A 21,041-nucleotide genomic window follows, 5' to 3' on the forward strand; every position below is an offset into this window, starting at 1 on the left:
AAAGTGCCACTCTTGTCCTCAAGCTGTTTTTGGTTTTGCAGCTCGTGTCCATTCAGATGAATGGCACCATCGGTTGGTTAACATTGATCTATATCATTCTCCAGATCTGCAAAACCAACTTCCCTCTGGGGTATTGGATGCCACCACAACCAGACATGAATCGTGGTGGTGTCCAATACCCCAGATTACAATGGTTGCAATGTAATACTTCATTTCACCTGTGGTGGCACTGCACTGGCGATCCTAGCGGGACATCCTATAATCAGTTTATTGTCACGTAACAAAATGGGATTATCCAAACTGGTTATGTGACCCATAGGAATAAAAAAAAAATCTTTTATTAGGGACAGAATTTTTTTAAGTGCTAATAAGAAAAGACAGTTTTCTTTATACAGAAACTATGAAACTATTAACAGCTGATCAATAGCCATAACTCACTACTAACCTATGACCTCAAATACCCTGTTAGGATTGGCCACATCCTATAGGCCAAAATTACCCAGATTCGGGGGAAAATGTCTTCTTGATGATGAATGTTTTTGATTCATGGTTATTCACAATAAAAACATTTTCTTGGCAGATATTTACAATGTGCGACACAAAGCATTGGTTTCTAGTTTCCTGCAAGTTGTTTTTTTTTTTTTTTTTTGTAGGGGGGGGGGGGTCTTAAAGTAAAGTACCAAATGTGACTGAAAATTCCACAGATAACACTTTTTTTTTAATGAGAATTGAGGTTGGTCAGAGATGAAACAAATAAAAAACAAACAAAAATGCAAATTGCACACTACAATCTAAATCTGAACAGCCATGCTAGGCCAAGCTTATTGCATTGCATACAAAGTTCATCCTAAGTACTAAGATCATACTGTAAACATGAAGCATTACAGAGTTTAAGGCCACAATGTTTTTGTCGTTTTTTTTTTGTTTTTTTGTTTTTTTTCTTTAAATGTCCCTTCTTTATTTTTTCTTTGGTTGGCCGAGCTCAACTCGTAGTGTATAAATGCATAAGTTACATATAATTATATAAAAATGAAAAATAATACCATTGACTTGTATACTTCAACCTGACGAGCGCACAGCGTTCGCGACTCAAATAAAACTGGCACCTGCTTATTTAAAAAAACAAAAAAACTAGGGAGCTTCATTTATATTCAACCCAATCTCCCTTTACTAAAATATAGCATTGAGTATAAATTCCACCCTGAGAGCACTGGCAGCGGAACTGGAGAAGGCCTCTATGGGGGTTCCACTGAGGGATATCGCTTAAGTCATCAGTGCCGTGTTTTTATAGTTTGCCCATGTCGACGTGTTACGTCAAGCAACTGTAGTACAGCATTCAACGGTATGAAAATATTGTATCAAAATTCTGCATTTCTATATGGATATGAATAGGAACCTACTTGGCCCAAAAAGTTACATACATGTATATTTTTTGTAAAAAAAAAAAAAGAAAAGAAATTTAAACCCCCCTTCTTCTACCTTAGCCATGGCATCCCTATGGAAAACATAGGGTGTTGTATACTGTAAGAACAAAATGAGGTCCTGCATGTTCCTTTAAATATCAGACTATTCCAGTTTTATGTCATTCAAGATAATATTTTCTAATCTTTATCATCATCACCTTAAGTCTCAAAATATTTTTGTTTGTCGTAAGGTTGTAAGTTCATCACCAGATATGGAATTTTTTTTTCTATCTTGACGTTCCGCTCTTCCTTCTGTAGTCTCGCCCTAAACTTCTAGTCTACGGTCCCTTCAGAACACTTTCTTGGTTCCTCCATAATGGCTCAATCTTTTTTTTGATACATCAAGGAATGTATGAAGTCTTCACAGTTATTCCAACAGTTCCTTTCCCCATTAAGTGAAAATTTTACCAAAATTTTTGCCATGATATTGTGTTGTTGTGTGTTCGTCTTTAAATACAGGTAGTTTATTTGTAAGCTGCAAGTCCCTGTAGTATTTGTATAAAGTTTGGTTTCCATAAAGTTTTTTTTTTCATGTTCCCTTCATCTATTCAAATTCCATTACTGAAATCCAAAAACACATATTGGTCCAATGCTGTGATGTCATCCTATATTACATCATTAGCATGTGAACTTCGTTAGTAAAATTGTCTTCATCGCTAACCTCTACAATGTTTTTTGTTTATTTTATGCGGCCATCTTCCGGAAGGCACGGGTAACACATTATGATCTCCTTTCAGAGTCGTTTCAAAAACTATAATCCACAGTGATTTTTTCTTTTTTCCCCATTGAAAGAAAAAAATTAGTAGTAATTTGCAAGATGAGAGGCCATATGGCTAGCCGGAATTCGGCTATTTGCGTAGATACTCCCAGGTGGCGAATTCCAGTAAGGGTTTGGGGCTGCAAAAAAACTGGATGACGTCACAGGTAGAGTTGGCGGATGAGGAGCAACAAAGTTCATCTTCTGTGGGTGGGCATGGTAAGAGCCCATATATGGCAGTTCGGAGGGGTACTTATACATTGAAGACTCCGGTGGGTGAGGCTGAAGGGCTTGGGCGATCCCATGAAAGTCAAACTTGTAAGCGTAGCGCTTGCCGTGGACTTTAGTCATAATATTCTTGTCGTAGTAGTAACGGAGTGCACGGCTCAGCTTGTCGTAGTTCATGTTGGGTTTGCTCTTCCTTTCTCCCCAACGTCTGGCTACTTCATCTGGGTCTGTCATCTTGAATTCGCCATTGGTTCCTTCCCAAGTGATACAGTTAGAGTTAGAGCTGTCCGATAGAAGTTCTAGGAGAAACTGCCAAAGTTGGATTTGTCCGCTACCTAGAAAGACCATGATGGAGTCATGAGAAAAAAGAAAATATTAGTACTCGAATATAGCATTACTTCCCCAAAACAACTTATATAATAAAAAAAAGTCATCCATATATACTGAGAAGTTATACATAGTGTCAGCTCTTCCTTGAGGAGAGAAGAGTAAGGGCTGGTTCACATTGCCGGTGTGCTCGGGCAAAGGGAGCTCCATCGGCCAGTCTGTCAGAAGGACGAGAGTTGAGCTGAGAAAAAATCCTGGATGTCCTATATATATTTTTTTAACTCCTGTAAAATACCAGACACCCGATGAACCCCATTCAAGTCAATAGGATCCATAGGGACCCGGGGGTATCAGTTGCTCTCCGACCAGTTCAGGGTCCGTTCGCTGCAAAAAAGAGCCCAAAGAATTCTGAACAGGTTGAGCACAATGGCAGTGTGAACTTTATAGACTCTAGTTTATAGACTCTAGTGGAGGCTTATTTAGTCCGAGAAACAAGTATTGAGAATGTTGAATTGGAACAGCCTGATCCTTCTCTCCCCCAACATCAAGGCCCCTATACAGATGGTTGGCTAACAATCTGCCAATGTGGATTAAAGGGCTTTTAATTTCGGACAATTATTGGTCAGTGCAAACATGAGCAATTGGTCATTTGTTGGACAACTGTTGGGATCGTGTGGCCCTAAAAGTCATTTTTGGTTGAACCCACATCTCCCTGTGTAAACAGAGCATGTGCAGCCGGCAATTGTCATAGTGGAGGGTTGCATGAACTACCTAGTGATTGATCATACCACCCTGGCTGCGCAATCTTTACCCAGTCCTTAAAGGCATACTCTGGTGGAAAATAACTTTTTACTAATCAACTGGTGCCAGAAAGTTAAACAAATTTGTAAATTACTTCTATTAAAAAATCTTAATCCTTCCAGTACATATCAGCTGCTGTATGCTCCACGGGAAGTTGTGTAGTTCTTTCCAGTCTGACCACAGCGCTCTCTGCTGACACCTCTGTCCATGTCAGGAACTGTCCAGAGCAGGAGAAGTTTGTTCTGGACAGTTCCTGACATGGGCAGAGGTGTCTGCAGAGAGCACTATGGTCAGACAGAAAATAAATATTCAGCTTCCTCTGGAGCATACAGCAGCCAATAAGTACTAGAAGGATTAAGATTTTTATATTCAATGCTCAAAAAAATAAAGGAAACACTTAAACAACACAATGTAACTCCAAGTCAATGACACTTCTGTGAAATCACACTTTCCACTCAGGAAGCAACACTGATTGACAATCAATTTCACATTCTGTTGTACAAATGGAACAGACAACAGGTGAAAATTATAGGCAATTAGCAAGAAACCCCAATAAAGGAGTGGTTCTGCAGGTGGTGACCACAGACCACTTCTCAGTTTCTGTGCTTCCTGGCTGATGTTTTGGTCACTTTTGAATGCTAGCGGTGCATTCACTCTAGTGGTAGCATGAGACGGAGTCTACAACCCACACGAGTGGCTCAGGTGGTGCAGCTCATCCAAGATGGCACATCAATGCGAGCTGTGGCAAGAAGGTTTGCTGTGTCTGTCAGCGTAGTGTCCAGAGCATGGAGGCACTACCAGAAGACAGGCTTGTACATCAGGAGACATGGAGGAGGCCATAGGAGGGCAACAAACCAGCAGCACACCAAGATTGATTGGCAAATTCGCCACTGTGCTCTTCACAGATGAAAAAAGGTTCACACTAAGCACATGTGACAGACATGACAGAGTCTGGAGACGCTGTGGAGAACGTTCTGCTGCCTGCAACATCTTCCAGCATGACTGTTTGGGAGTGGGTCAGTAATGGTATGGGGTGGCATTTCTTTTGGGGGCCGCACAGCTCTCCATATGCTTGCCAGAGGTAACCTGACTGCCATTAGGTATCGAGATGAGACCATTCAGACCCCTTGTGAGACCATATACTGGTGCAGTTGGCCCTGGATTCCTCTTAATGCAAGACAATGCTAGACCTCATGGGGCTGGAGTGTGTCAGCAGTTCCTGCAAGAGGAAGGCATTGATGCTATGGACTGGCCCGCCCATTCCCCAGACCTGAATCCGATTGAGCACATCTGGGACTTCTTGGATGCTTTAGTCCAGGTTTGGGAGGACATCCCTCAGGAAAGCATCCGCCACCTCATCAGGAGCATGCCCAAGCATTGTAGGGAGGTTAAATGGGCACATGGAGGCCACACACACTACTGAGCCTCATTTTGACTTATTTTAAGGATATAACATGAAAGTTGGATCAGCCTGTAGTGTGGTTTTCCACTTGATTTTAAGTGTGACTCCATATCCAGACCTCCATGGGTTGATAAATTTGATTTCCATTGATAATATTTGTGTGATTCATACGATTAGTTCATTCATTCAGATCTAGGATGTGTTATCTTAGTGTTCCCTTTATTTTTTTGAGCATTGTAGAAGTAATTTTCAAATCTGTATAACTTTCTGACACCAGTTGATTAGAAAAAAATAGTTTTCCACCGGAGTACCCCTTTAAGGCCTAACAACATTTTGGATTTGTTCCAGTTACTGCAGTGGAAGAAAGCTGAAAAAAAACTCAAATCTTGGTGGTGGGCCTTGAGGACTGGGTTTTGGACCTCTGCTATAGGGCTAAACCCTAATACATGACTGTATCAGGGTTTCCTTGCAATGTAGTTTGGAGACACCAGTTTGCATAAGAGCCGTGCATGCAAAGTGATTTTTGACATGTCCTAGAGGTCAGGAAAGTTTTAAAAGTGTTCAGACTGCGACAGATCACTAGAACTCTGTACCAAAGAACGAGACAACCCTATTAATTTATATTGTAAGTTTGTCTCGTGGTCACGTGGCACAGAGCTGGGGGAGAACGCGCTTAGCGCACTCTTCTCCCCGCTTGTTCTAACGATCGGTCGGGGTCTGAACACTCAGATCCCAACCAATCAAAATTTCTGACATGTCTCTATGACAGTGTTTCCCAACCAGTGTGCCTTCAGCTGATGAAAAACTACAACTTCCTGCATGCCCAGTCAAAGGCTGTCCGGGTATGCAGGAAGTTGTAGTTTTGCATGCAGGAAGTTGTAGTTTGGCATGCAGGAAGTTGTAGTTTTGCATGCAGGAAGTTGTAGTTTGGCATGCAGGAAGTTGTAGTTTTGCATGCAGGAAGTTGTAGTTTTGCATGCAGGAAGTTGTAGTTTTGCATGCAGGAAGTTGTAGTTTTGCATGCAGGAAGTTGTAGTTTTACAACAGTTGGATGCTTCCTGGTTGGAAAATACCGCATTTACATGGTAACAGTTTAAAAGTATACATACCCTCTAAGGCATTGAAACCTGTCTGATGTTACCAACAAATGGAAACAATAAATATAAAGGTGTAATTAGTTCGCCTAGAGTAGGTTGATACGTGGGATTAAAGCGATAGCGATCTGAAGCGTAAGTGTTAACCAATCAGCTTGACTCTATTAATCCCTGTTAATGGCGAGCAGACAACAGCTGGTTCTGCTTTACGAAATACCAATCCCTTTCAAGTTGTCATATCAGGTTAAAGTTCCATCTGAAGCGAATTAGCCGTCGCTGCGTTTCAGCACATTGAATATATTTATTGCTTTTAATAGGAATCTGCAATACTGTAGATGAAGATAATATGTTTTTGTTTTTTTCTTCCAATACACAGCACTAGGAACCCTGGGGGCCTTACATTCAAGGGCGGATAAGGTCACGGTCAAAAGATTTTTTTTTTCCTTAGAGGATATGTATGCAGTGACTATTCCTGTAATATCCATAACGATCAGCTGTGATAATTGTAATGCACATGATTTAGTTAACATTTTTTTTTTTTTTTTTTTTTTAGAATATTTTTTATTTTAGAACTTTTAGAATTTTTGTTACATTTTTTTGCCATAATTTTCATTGATTTATTTATTATTCTTTTTATTATTAACAATATTCTTATTATTATTATATTTCTTTTTTACTTCTCGTTGTTGCAGTTTTAGGCCTTGGGTTTGAAGGATGAGTTGGAGTTTGTGTAAGATGCCATTTTAGGGCATTTATAAGTTATTCTGTTATATGTTTTTGTTATTTTTATTTATTTTTTTAAATGATGGCCGAATTCATGAGAATATTTTATACTGAATAAAACACTTTTTCCGACTTTTATAATTTTTGTTTTAGTTTCTTCCATCATTTTATATATTTATTTATTTTTTATAATTTTTTTTATTTCTTTGCTTTTAGTTTTTTTTCTATTTCTTTTTTATCTTCTTGTTGTGGCAGTTTTAGGCATTGGTTTTGAAGAATGAGTTGTAGATTATTTTAGGGCATTTTAGGGCCATATACGCCATTTTTTATGCCATATATGCCATTTTAGGGCATTTATACATTATTCTGTCGTTTATAAATATACTCGCCAGTTATTAAAGGAATGTCAGTATAGTGCCACCTGCTGTTTTCTTTTTTTAGCCTTACTGTGTACACCTGAATAAATATGCGGAGGTGGACACACACTTTTAGTTTTGTTTTTCACTCTTATCCACCAAGTATGTGGAAAAATCCCTGGGGTGGTGTACTGGATGCTTCTGAAGCTAAAGTGTCTACTCTGCTTGGCAAAGAAGTAGAAGAATATTGCTCTTGGTTAGCATCTCCCCTGACAAGCAGAGAAGACGCTGCATCTTGAGGCTTCTGGCTCAGCACCCCAGGAATTCCTCAACATACTCTGTGGATAAGAAGAAGAAGAAAGATTGAGGATGTGTCTCAGCATATTTACTTAAGTGGTTGTCCAGGATTAGAAAAATGCTGCCTCTTTTTTGCAAAAACAGCACCACTCCTGTCCACAGGTTGTGTGTAGTACTTCAGCTTAGTCCCATTCACTTCAATGAAGGAGAGCCGCGATACCAGACACAACCTGTGGACAAGAGTGGTGCTGTTCTTGCAAAAAAAGAAGCAGCATTCTTCTAATACTGGACAACCCCTTTAAAGGGGTACACCTCTGCTCAGCATTTGGAACAGCCGCCATGCGTTAGTCCTATGTTGTAGGTAGAAAACATATGGATGAGTTTGGCGGATACACTCTTAACGAACTCTTAAACTGTTCCGAACGATGGAGCCGGCACCGGGAGCTTGTGATGTCATAGTCCCACCCCCTCATGACGTCACACCCGCCCCCTCAGTGCAAGTCTATGGGAGGGGGCGTGACATCCGTCACGCCCCCTCCCATAGACTTGCATTGAGGGGGCGGGGATATGACGTCACGAGCTCCCGGCTCCAGCGTTTTGAACAGTTTGTTCCAAATGCTGAGCAGCGGAGTACCCCTTTAAGTAGACACAGTAAAGCTGTTGAAAAGAAACAGCAGGTGGCGCTATACATTTTTTATTAGAAGTAAGCACAATAATGTTCATAATTTGTTGATTTAGCTATAACTTTTTTTTTTTTAGGAAGACAAGACCTATAAGTAGAAGCTGGCCAAGCAGATGGCCTCAAGCCTGGCCTCACATTCCTCCAGCTATACATTACATTTCAGGGTTTTAGATGGCCACTTATGTTATACATGGACCGGCCATGTTCACTAGAGTGCGTCTTCTGCTCAGCTCTCTATTGTATGTCTCCATCTGAGGATTCCTCTATAGCACATCAACCATCAACTGTATATTACTAATACAGAAGTCCCAAACCGAGACTTAAAGGGGTACTCCGGTGAAAACCTTTTTTCTTTTAAATCAACTGGTGGCAGAAAGTTAAACATATTTGTGAATTACTTCTATTAAAAAATCTTAATCCTTCCAGCACTTATTAGCTGCTGAATGCTACAGAGGAAATTCTTTTCTTTTTGGAACACTGATGACATCACGAGCACAGTGCTCTCTGCTGACATCTCTGTCCATTTTAGCAACCATGCATAGCAGATGTATGCTAAGGGCAGCATGCTGGCTCAGTGGTTAGCACTGCTGCTTTGCAGTGCTGGGGACTTGGGTTCAAATCCCACTAAGGACAACAATAAATTATTATTATTATAATAACGTCAGCAGAGAGAACTGTGCTCGTGATGTCATCAGAGAGCATTCCAAAAAGAAAAGAATTTCCTCTGTAGTATTCAGCAGCTAATAAGTACAGAAAGGATTAAGATTTTTTAATAGAAGTAATTTACAAATATGTTTAACTTTCTGCCACCAGTTGATTTAAAAGAAAAAAGGTTTTCACTGGAGTACCCCTTTAAAGCCCCACACTAACAGTCCAGGATTTGGATTTTTCCCTGTTCTATTCCAATAAAGTAACTAAAAACTCGGAATGTCGTTGGGCCTTGAGTACTGGGTTGGGAACCACTGCTCTAATAGACATATCATACAATGTATTTCTCTGACCATATGAATGGAAGGAAAAAACTTGTTCCATGGACACAAAATATCTTCTTACCTGGGTTTGCAAGGCGGCTGCTTGTTGGGCCAAGAATCTGATAAGGATCTAAAAGGATAAAAGAAAACACACCATGTACAATCTATCTGGATAAATTATATAAAAAGCAATAATATACAAAAAAAAAATTCTGGGATTCCCAAGACTAAAAACTGGGGACATTCTCGCAAAACGTACTTTATTTTTACTTAATTTTACAACCAGTACCCCAGTAAGGACCTGGTGTTGCTGTAGGTAACTCCTCAAGCACATAATCACTACAATATTGCTGATCCACTCCCCTGTTCTCCCACCTGGAAAATGACGTCCTAATCGAGGAGAATGGGACTTACACGTCACTCTGCTTCCTCCATATTGTTACACTACGCAGGAGCAGTGGAGGAGACAGAGTGATGTGAATGGGGGGGGGGGGAGGGGGGGGATTGGGCTACTACTATCTACAGGGGGATGGTTACTACTGCCTACAAGGGGCTGCTTCAACCTAGAGGGGGACTACTATTATCTACAGGTGGGCTACTACTGTCTACAAGACGGGTTATTACTATGTACAGTAGAGGGCTACTAATCTCTAAAGGGGGCTGCTACTACCTACAAGGGAGCTACTACTATCTACAGGAGGGACTACTATTCCCTACAGGGAGCTGCTGCTATCAACAGGGGGGCTACTGCTACAGGGGGGGGGGGGGGGGAAATACTATTTGCAGGAGAGGCTACTACCACCTATAGGGGGCTGCTGCTATCTACAGGGGGCTATCTACAGGGGGCTACTACCTACAGGGAACTTCTGCTATCTACGGGGGGAGGGGGGCTGCTACTATCTACAGGAGGGGCTAATATTAGCTACAGGGGGCTTCTGCTATCTACAGAAGGTGGGCTACAACAAGCAACAGGGGGATGCTGCTATCTGCAAGGGGCTTCTACTACCTACAGGGGGGTTACTACTACCTACAGGGTGTGCTACTATTATTATAACAGTGGGCTGCTACTACCTATGGGAAGGGGCTATTACTGCTTACAAAGGGGGGGGGGGTACTACTATCTACAGGAGATATATATATATATATATATACTATTACTACCTCTAAATCTATATATACGCTTTAGACAAAGATGTAAGGGAACACTCACTACCTGTGCTGAACTTGTGACATATCGCAACGTACTCCCTAATTTTATTTAAAAAAAACAAATACATATGAAACAAATAAAACATTGTTTATATTTGTTTGAAAAAATGTAAAACATTTAGCCACAAATTTACAGAAGTGACATCGTAGGACTGGAGGGATGAAACCTCTTAAAATGGGCTAACAGGTTTATTGCTGTTGCATCAATATATCGCTGAATGGAATATTTTTATATTTCGGGATATACATACCTAGCTGTGGCCTGGGGTCCTCTGTTTTGGGCACCGCAGAAGGGGGTTGAGAAGCTGAAAGACAGAATTTTATATTGATCTTGAATAGTTCACTCAAATTCGGCTTATGATGGTCTAGGAAGCGGGTCTGACTCTGACCATGTACTTATTATCATGTATTTTTGCATAAACCAGTAATACATTATGGGGGAGATTTCTCAAAACCCGTCCAGAGGAAAAGTTGCTGAGTTGCCCATAGCAACCAATCAGATCACTGCTTTCATTTTTGAAGAGGCCTCTGAAAAGTGAAAGTGAAAGTGATCTGATTGGTTGCTATGGGCAACTCAGCAACCTTTCCTTTGCACAGGTTTTGATAAATCTCCCCCTTTGTAATGTTCACCATTCCCTATGTCCAGCTGTCACTATATATGTTTTGAAACCTCCTCAACCTCACAAAAAAATCCATTTAGTTTTCTACAGTAAAGAAGGACTAATGGAAACAATAACCAACAACCCCCCACCCCCATAGGATCAACATAGTAAGGACACAGTAGGGATACATGTTGATTTTGATGGACTCTTGTCATTTTTCAATCCTATGACCTATATAATTATGTAAGTAGTGAGAAGGATGAGTAGGACGGCACTGTATAATGTACAGTGGTCCCTCAACATACGATGGTAAATCGTTCCAAACGAGCCATCGTTTGTCGAATCCATCGTATGTGTAGGGATTCTTGCAATGTAAAGTATAGGAAGCTGTACTCACCTGTCCCCGTCACTCGCGATGGTGTCCTTGCCGCTCCCGATGGTGACCCCGGGCCTCCGCTGGGCTCTCCGCTGTCTTCTCCGGTCCTCTGCTGTCTTCTCCGGTCCTCCGCTGTCTTCCGCAAGGCCTTACTGGGCCTGCGTAGCGACGTCATTACGCCGCTGCGTACGCCATTCCTATTAGATGACGTGCGCAGCAGCGTATTGACGTCATCGGAGAGGGCCAAGAAGACACCGGAAGACCAGCGCTGGACCCGGAGGGCACCCCGGAGCATCTTGGAGGGGTAAGTAATACTTACCGCACCACACGGGGAACATTAAGCTGCTATCTGGCAGCAGCTTAAGCATTTTGCGCTGCCGGATAGCACTTAATGCGATGGCCCCGACATAAAAAAGCCATCGTATGTCGATTTCATCATATGTCGGGGCCATCGTAGGTCGGGGGGTCACTGTATAGAATAAACATAAAGCTCTATGTGCCTCTATATGTCATACAATTGTATGTGTCGCCATATGTTGGGTCAGGTAAAACATATGGATGATTATAAAGCTACAACAACACCTGCCAAGATAATAAATTAATATAACCAAAAAGTGCTAATCAAAATATACTCTATTAGACAAAAATGAATGTATAATATACAATTGATTATCTTGGCAGGTGTTGATGTAGGTTTATATATATTGTGTGGCGTCTTGCCAATCTGATTGGGGTCACTTTTTTTTACCCTTACATATGCGTTAGTCCTATGTTGTAGGTAGAAAACATATGGATGAGTTTGGCGGATACACTCTTAAAGGGGTACTCCGCTGCTCGGCATTTGGAACAAACTGTTCCGAACGATGGAGCCGTTCCCCGGGAGCTTGTGATGTCATAGCTCCACCCCCTTATGACGTCACGCCCTGCCCCCTCAATGCAAGTCTATGGGAGGGGGCGTGACATCCGTCACGCCCCCTCCCATACACTTGCATTGAGGGGGTGGGGTGTGATGTCACAAGGGGGCGTGGCTACGACGTCATGAGCTCCTGTCTCCAGCCGTTCGGAACAGTTTGTTCCAAATGCTGAGCAGCGGAGTACCCCTTTAATGCAATGGTCAAAACACATGGCGAAAAATTGCGTGTGGACGTAGCCTTAGCCTAACCCTTATAGCAATTATGGCATAACAAACGGGGGTTACTCTTTGTCCCTCGATCATCGAAATGTAAATTCTATAGAATGGACATAAGTTAAGTACTTAAGTACCACTTACCTTTAGACTGGGAGGTAAGGTGGTTTGGCCATGAAGATCTTCTCGGCTCATAGGCTAAATCTGCAAAAAGCATATTTATTCATTTACCTAAATGCCAATCTACTATGAGTACTGAATAGGCATTCACGTCTGAAAGTAGCCTAATTTTTAGGTACATGTCGGCAGAACGGCGTGCCAACAAATACCACAGCGGGAGGGTCATTGAGTTCAATGGAGAGACTGTAGTCTACTAAGGGGAGATTAGTAGACTACAGAGGGAAAAGTTGACCAGTTGCCCATAGCAACCAATCAGATCGCTTCTTTCATTTTGCAGAGGCCTTGTTAAAAATGAAAGTAGCGATCTGATTGGTTTCTAAGGGCAACTTGACAACTTTTCCTCTGGACAGATTTTGATAAATCTCCCCAATACTAGTGACTATATCGGTCCATTACTAAGTACTAGTTTTTCCTAGTATGTCTATGACATCGGCTGCTATTCAGATTGGATCATAACCTAAAATCTTCAATCAATATTGAAAGTTTAGTGTAAATACAAAATGTTATCACCCAATCCCCTGCTTTAGCTTGACAATGTCCAGGGGACGATGATGTCCCTGTTCTAGATCTGTTGGGGTCCCAGCGGTCACATACACAATCACCTCTCTATCACCTATACTGTGGGCAGGAGATAACTTGTGGAGAGGGGGGGATGCCTCTTTTTGTTTTTCCTTATTGTTCCCATTTATAATTTTAAATGACTAAATTAATATAAATATAATGGTCTCTTTATATACAGAATAAGATAATACAATTATTCCAGCATAAGTAACCAGTGCAAAGAAAACATGATCTAAAAAAACTTAAAAAAAGCTTATTTGGGCTTTAGATATGTCATACAAAGTACATATAGAACAGTATAAATGCAGTAAATACCTGGTCTGTTTGGGATTCTTTGTGTCGCTTCCGGATAAGCAGATGAATTGGGGAAGATAAAGCTTGCACCTCCTAGAGAGAATGAGCATAATACTAAAATGAGCCACTGCCTTTCTATGGGTTCAAGAAAAATAGTTTACATTTGTTTTTGTCTATCTATCTATCTATCTCATATCTATCTATCTATCTATCTATCTATCTCATATCTATCTATCTATCTATCCATCTCATATCTATCTATCTCATATCTATCTATCTATCTCATATCTATCTATCTCTCTCATATCTATCTATCGCATATCTCATATCTATCTATCTATTTCTTATCTATCTCATATCTATCTATCTCATATATATCTATCTGTCTGTCTATCTATCTATCTATCTCATATCTATCTATCTATCTATCTATCTCATATCTATCTATCTATCTATCTATCTATCTCATATCTATCTGTCTATCTATCTCATATCTATCTGTCTATCTATCTCATATCTATCTATCTATCTCATATCTATCTATCTATCTATCTATCGCATATCTCATATCTATCTATTTCTTATCTATCTCATATCTATCTATCTATCTCATATATATCTATCTGTATGTCTATCTATCTATCTATCTCATATCTATCTATCTCATATCTATCTATCTATCTATCTATCTATCTCATATCTATCTATCTATCTATCTATCTATCTATCTATCTATCTCATATCTATCTATCTATCCATCTATCTATATCTATCTATCTCATATCTATTTTATCTATCTAAATCATATCTATCTATCTATTTTATATATCTATCTATCTTTCTATCCATCTCATATCTATCTATCTTTCTATCTATCTCATATCTATCTATCTATCTATCTATTTTATATCTCTATCTATCTATATCTATCTGTCAATTAATCATTCATCTATTTAATATCTCTATCTATGGATCTATCTCCTATCTCCTATCTATCTATCTATCTATCTATCTATCCATCTATCTATCTATCTCATATCCATCTATCTCTTATCTGTCTGTCTGTCTTTCTATCTATCTTTTCATCTATCTATGTGAAACACAAGGAGGCCAGGTTTGCCTACAATTTTAGTTTTTTGTTTTTTTTTTGTTAGCCAATAATTTACAGATTTACAGAAATTCATGAAGTTTTATATGGATTGGTAAGAAAATCAAATATTTATCATAACAATTCTAAGTGAAGAATATATTTACTGTCATTCAAAGCACATCAGCCGCACTTGCTGAGAAGTGTAAATTCCCCAAAAGTCCTCTCATTTACATAACTTCTTCTAGCAGGGATCCGAAGACAAGGAGAATAGTTCTCATTCTGGGTGCAAGTGCCCATGTGGCCAACTATAACTCCATCAATCCTAATCCATATCACAGACAAAGCTATAAAGGCCCCTGTCCCAGAAGGAAATGTTGACTTGGAGAATACATTTTGTCAAAGGGGTACTCCGCCGGAAAACATTTTTTTTTATATCAACTGGTGGCAGGAAGTTAAACAGATTTGTACCTTATTTCTATTTAAAAATCTTAACCCTTCCACTACCTATCAGCTGCTGGATGCTCCACAGGAAGTTCTTTACTTTTTGAATTTCCTTTCTGTCTGACCACAGTGCTCTCTGCTGACACCTCTGTCCATTTTAGGAACTGTCCAGAGTAATAGTAAATCCAAAGTAAGTAGTAAATTCAAAAAGTAAAGAACTTCCTCTGGAGCATACAGCAGTTTATAAGTCCTGGAAGGGTTAAGATTTTTTTTTTTTTAAATCTTACAAATCTGTTTAATTTTCTGGCACCAGTTGATTTAAAAAAAAAAAAAAATTTCACCAGAGTACCCCTTTAAGTTAAAAAAAATTGTTCTTTCTAATTAGAATAAAAAATGAACCAAACCCCCCGATGACATTGTGACCGAGGAGCTTAACATTCTAGATTTTATTACCCAACTCGCGGATCTATCAATGTATTACCTGTGTTTCTAGCATGCATTAATTGTGGCGAGTTTTGTAAGGCCTTATCAACATCATCTGAAGTCAAATGTGGAAGAGGAGCTGCAAAACAAAACAAAGCAACACCAAAGTGAAAAAAAAGGAAAAATCCAGAGGTCCTTATACCAGAATCTTTTTTAAAGGATTTTTTGAGGCTAAAAGCATTACTATAAGATTAAAATATTTTTACAAAGAAAACAATTATATAATAAATACCTCCAAAAATTGTTCAAATTTGTAAATAGGAATACAATAATAATAAGAACAATAAAATATTTTTAAATCGTATTTATTAATTTTTTTTAAATGTATTTCTTTTAATCTATTTTCTTAACAATTTAGACCAATTATTATAGAACATTTGAATGTATATTCCAACAATTCTTTACTTTTTCTTTTTTTTCAAAATAATTTTTTTTAAATGAAATTCTGATTTACTTTTAATTTCTTTATTATTATTATTATAATTTTTTTTAATCTAACGCATGGGGTAGCGAGGAGGGGCTGGATCTAGTGGGAGGGTTTTGAGGGTTGTTAATTATATTCTTATAAAGCTCTGTATGGTAAGGAATTCTATTTGGATTGTATTTACAATAAAGAATAAAATGATTGCTAGATTATAATTGAATTAAAGGCTCGTGCACACTACCGTGTGGTGGCTGCCGTAGAAATCTTTGGAGCCTCAGTATGACCTAGATTTCATAAAAATATTTTTTTTTTTTTGGGGGGGGGGGGGGGGGGGGGTTTCACATGAATCTGCCATGTTACAGAGATATTAGGGGGAGGGGAATGTAAAACTGACTTTGCTTTTTTGTGGTGACTGCGCCAGATTTGTTTAAAAATTTGCGATGCACAGATTAATTTTGCTCTGTTGCACCATGTGCACAATTGGGAAAGAAAAAAGTATGGGCAAGGAGGGGTGGGGGGCTTGAATTATGCCAAATTTTCTAAAGTGTGTGCCCAAAAAAATACAGAGGGGGTGTAGACTGAGTACATAGTATAAGATGTGCCAGATTTTCAAGCAGTCACTCTTGAAAATTTGGCACAATCTTAGAATTTGGAACAAATGCCTAGATCACCAATTTTGCAAGTGTTTGAACATGTCCTCCATTCTCTCTCTTAGATGTATTTTTGTTAAAGTAGACATCTTATCCCCTATGCAAAGGATTGGGAATAAGAAGTTTGATCGCGGGGCCCCCCCCCCCCCCCACGCTATCTGTTCTAAACAAACACCGGGTCGCTTCGGCAGTGGTCATGATATCACGACCACGCCCTTCTTGACGTCACGCCCCATCCATTCAGGTCTATGGGAGGGGGCGTGTCGACAGACACGCCCCCTCCCATAGACCTGAATGGAGGGGATGTGGTGTGACAACACAAGGGGGCTCCACGATGATAGCCTCCGGCTCCTGTAGTTCCGGCACTAAGAATAGTACCAAAGTTTTGTTTTTAAATTTAGACTTTGGAAAACTTTTATTAAACATTGCTTGGACTTAAAGAATATAAAAAAAAATAAATCATCTGTGACCTCTGAGAAAAATTAAAAAATAATTTTAATTCACAAAATGTTTTTTTTGTTTTTGCATAACAACAAAAAAAAAAACAACTAATAATAATTGTTGTTCAAGATTCTAGAAAATATTATTTCCAATTACCCCCCCCCCCCCAACCATTGTTAGCTGTTTAGTCTTTGGTATATGCATTGGTTTATGTATGCAGATCCTCAACCATTTAATAGTTCATTGGTAAAACATTATGTATAAACGTTGATCATTATTTAGGAAAATTAGCTAAAAAGAAGATAATAGAAAATGTAAAATAGATAAATACAAGATAAATAAGGCACTGTTCACATCTGCAGTCATGGGTTTCGTCAAGATGGTCAACAAGTTTTCCAGTGCTTCTTGCCATCGAATGTAGGAACGATAATCTTTATTATAGTCAATGGAGCCTGCTATTGTCTGGTAGCAATGAGCGGCAGGGGCCGTATTCGAATTCGCGAATATATGGACGAATATTCGTCCTATGTCCGCGAAATTTGCATAATAGCTATGTTCGTTCTCTTTTTCGTAATGAAATTCGCATAGTGCACATGCGCCATTATGGGCCTCATTTACTAAGAGTTTCGAGTTTTTTCTAGTGGGAAAAGTTGTTTCAGACATGCAGGATTCCTCTCTATTTACTATTGGGAAAAGTCGGGAACATTTTCTGACCAGCTTTTTCTAGGTCGATATTTCCAGCCATTTACCCACAGGATTTTCTGTGAATTCCATAGTAAATCGGTCGGGTTGTGAAACCACGCCCCTTTTTTGCTGACCACACCCCCTTTTCGGGGTTTGTCGGATTTTTTAGGTGCACACTGGCGCAGTCATGTCTCAAATAACCAGACAAAAACTGGTCGGTTTCAGCTTAGTAAATGAGGCCCTATATCTTTCATCTAAACCCAAATATTCGTCATTACGAATATATATCACGCGAAGTGCCGATATTCGCTGTAAAAATTAGCATTTCGAATATTCACGCTCAACACTATTGTTAAACAAATGATCCGTCACATCAGTTATTGCCCTATGGAAGCCATAGTGTTCTTTTTGAATTTCTTTTCAGTCTGACTACAGTGCTCTCTGCTGACACCTCTGTCCGTGTCAGGAACTGTCCAGAGCATGATAGGTTTTCTATGGGGATTTGCTCCTGCTCTGGACAGTTCCTGACACGGACAGAGGTGTCAGCAGAGAGCACTGTGGTCAGACTGAGAAGAAATTCAAAAAGAAAAAAACTTCCTGTGGAGCATACAGCAGCTGATATATACTGGAAGGATTAAGATTTTTAAAAAGAAGTAATTTACAAATTACTGGCATCAGTTGATTTAAAAAATAAATAAATACTCTGTTAGAAACATCTTTTGGATGGGGATAAAATCTTAGATTGCGAGGGTCCCACCACTGGGGACCCCCACGATTTCTGGGCTGGCAGTGGCAGCAGCGTCCGGAACACGGAAGCTACCAGCTTCCGCATTTGTGACATCATGCCATGCCCCCTCCATTCATGTCTATGGGAGGGGGCGTGACTGCCAGTACATAGCCATCATGCCTTTTCCCATAGAAGTGAATGGAGGGGGTGTGGCGGCTTGCATCGCCAGTCGTCGGGTACAGAGCGGCGTTCTCTCTGTGCACCAAATGACAGGGTGCCGTAGTGGAGATCACGGGGGTCCCCAGCAGCGGGACCCCCACGATCTAACATCTTCTCCACTATCCTTTGGATAGGGGATAAGATGTTTCCAATGGAATACCCCTTTAAGGCAGACTCAGCTAATCACACGAAAATGTGATGACATGGAGAACAATAGTATTGTGAACAGAGCCCGAGACCACCATAAACTACCATCAATTTTTGGACAATTGAAGACTATGTAGAGTGTTTGATAGAACCTCAAACATAACAAACGATTCACATACTTTCTCTGAGGTAGTGAAGATGTGACAGGAGGATCTCTGCATTGTAGCCGGAGGTGAGTCTTTGAAAGTCTTCTTTGGTCATTTTGCATAGCTCTTTCCCGTCAACGTTTTGGAAAAGCATTACGTCAACATCTGGGAGTCCGTATTCTTTTATTGCCCATTCCAGCCACTGTCGGACGTGCTCTGTGCTCCACAAGGTAGGGTCTACAATTGACAAATAAAAATGATAGTTTAGATAGATTGTTTGGAAAATAATACAGCCCTGGTTCGGTATGGTAACCTAGACAACTGAAAAACCTCAAGTAGTCCGTCACTGTTGTCCATTTCACCAATTGATGACCATTGTTTACAAACTAGGAATTGTGATTGAACATAGGCTCAGCTTAAAGGGGTACTCCCCCCACAGGCATCTTATCCCCATCCCCTATATTTAGAACGCTGGGTTTTACGCGGTCAGAGGTGTGACGCCATGCCACGCCCCCTCCATTCATGTCCATAGACATGAATGGAGGGGGCATGGTGTGAGATCACGCCTCCGACCACGGAAACCCAGCATTCTAAACATATTGTTTATGTCGGGTGCGGCAGGCCCCAGCAGCGGTTCCCCCCCCCCACGTGATCAGACATCTTACCACATGTCCTTTGGATAGGGGATAAGATGTCTGTGGGTGCAGTACCCCTTTAAGAGGTTTTATTGTAATTGTTCAGCTATATTGTGGCCTCCATCTACTGGTGACTATTATGTAATCTGAAAATTCTCATGTAAATTCTAACTATGCCTCAGCGTGCATTCAGTCCTTCAGACATTCAATTACGAAAAGATGAGTTTACACCAGGATAAATCTAGGCTGGATTTGGAAACTGATTTACCTGATATCTACCATATAGTAGCGGTTAAAGGGGTTATCCAGGAATAAAAAAAAAAACTGAGATAATTTCTTTTAAGAACTGCCCCCCTGTCTGTCTCCAGGTTGGATATGGTTCTGCAGCTCAGATCCATTGAAGTGAATGGAGCCAAGTTGTAACACCACACCCAAAGTGGAGACAGACAGGGAGGGGTCTTTGGAAGAAAAAAGGGCTGTTTTTAGATTCCTGGACAACCCCTTTAACAACGATAAACACTATGCTACACATGAAGTAAAGAGGGACAAGGTAAAACTTTTGTAATGTGGCACATGTACTTTAAACTAGGCTACATACCTACACCTTACCTACGTTAATGGAAAACTCTAAGAGAGTCTTCATTTCTCCAAATATGAACTTTTCATCTTAGTCGCAAGGAGTGAAAGTTCGAATGGTATGTATGGTGGACAATTGGCACAAACTGAGTTACTTGAGTGACAATGCCATATGCCCCATACTGTACTGCTACCACTGGGAACCCCACCCTACACAGGATACATGTAACAAAGCTTTAACCCATGAGAGTCTAGAGATGAGTGAACTTACAGTAAATTCAATTCGTCACGAACTTCTCGGCTCGGCAGTTGATGACTTTTCCTGCGTAAATTAGTTCAGCCTTCAAGTGCTCCGGTGGGCTGGAAATGGTGGATACATTCCTATGAAAGAGTCTCCTAGGACTGTATCCACCTTTTCAGCCCACCGGAGCACCGGAAAGCTGAACTAATTTATGCAGGAAAAGTCATTAACTGCCGAGCCGAGAAGTTCGTGACGAATCGAATTTACTGTAAGTTCGCTCATCTCTACATGAGACCTTAGAATGTTATACATGTGTATTTTCAGGGCAATCGGGGCACTTTCGATTTGGACCAAACATATTCAAATCGAATCAAATTTGATGGCCATTTCTAAACGAATCTGACCCAAAAGAAATTGCTGCTGCATCTCTACTAAAGACTCATAACAACTGCTGTACATAACATCCATATACTTCCCATATGAGATACACTGTTAACCAGGACAGGTAATGTAGGTACTGTAAAATAATAGCATTAACATAAAGAGGGAGATTTATCAAAAACTTGTCCAGAGGTAAAGTTGCCCATAGCAACCAATCAGATCGCTTCTTTCATTTTTCAGAAGCCTTTTCAAAAAAGAAAAAAAGCGATCTGATTGGTTGCTATGGGCAACTCATCAACTTTTCCTC

At 40.1% G+C, this 21,041-nt stretch overlaps 1 protein-coding gene across 4 annotated transcripts in view; it reads right to left on the minus strand.

Moving 5' to 3' along the window:
* Positions 1–661: 661 nt before the first annotated feature.
* The window catches only part of ERG (ETS transcription factor ERG), a 414,806-nt gene continuing 394,426 nt past the window's right edge, over positions 662–21,041 (minus strand). For 3 of the 4 annotated variants that reach the window (XM_056559655.1, XM_056559656.1, XM_056559653.1), the window contains 7 exons: positions 18,935–19,138; positions 15,462–15,542; positions 13,471–13,542; positions 12,559–12,618; positions 10,562–10,615; positions 9,184–9,231; positions 662–2,783 (listed from right to left, as the gene is read on the minus strand). In XM_056559655.1, the coding sequence (XP_056415630.1) occupies positions 2,263–2,783; positions 9,184–9,231; positions 10,562–10,615; positions 12,559–12,618; positions 13,471–13,542; positions 15,462–15,542; positions 18,935–19,138 (1,040 nt within the window). In that variant the 3' untranslated portion in view covers positions 662–2,262. The remainder of the gene's footprint in view (positions 2,784–9,183; positions 9,232–10,561; positions 10,616–12,558; positions 12,619–13,470; positions 13,543–15,461; positions 15,543–18,934; positions 19,139–21,041) is intronic. The other variant, XM_056559657.1, reaches the window with a different exon arrangement.

Source organism: Hyla sarda, chromosome 2, assembly GCF_029499605.1.
Source record: "Hyla sarda isolate aHylSar1 chromosome 2, aHylSar1.hap1, whole genome shotgun sequence".
NCBI classification, from domain to species: domain Eukaryota; kingdom Metazoa; phylum Chordata; class Amphibia; order Anura; family Hylidae; genus Hyla; species Hyla sarda.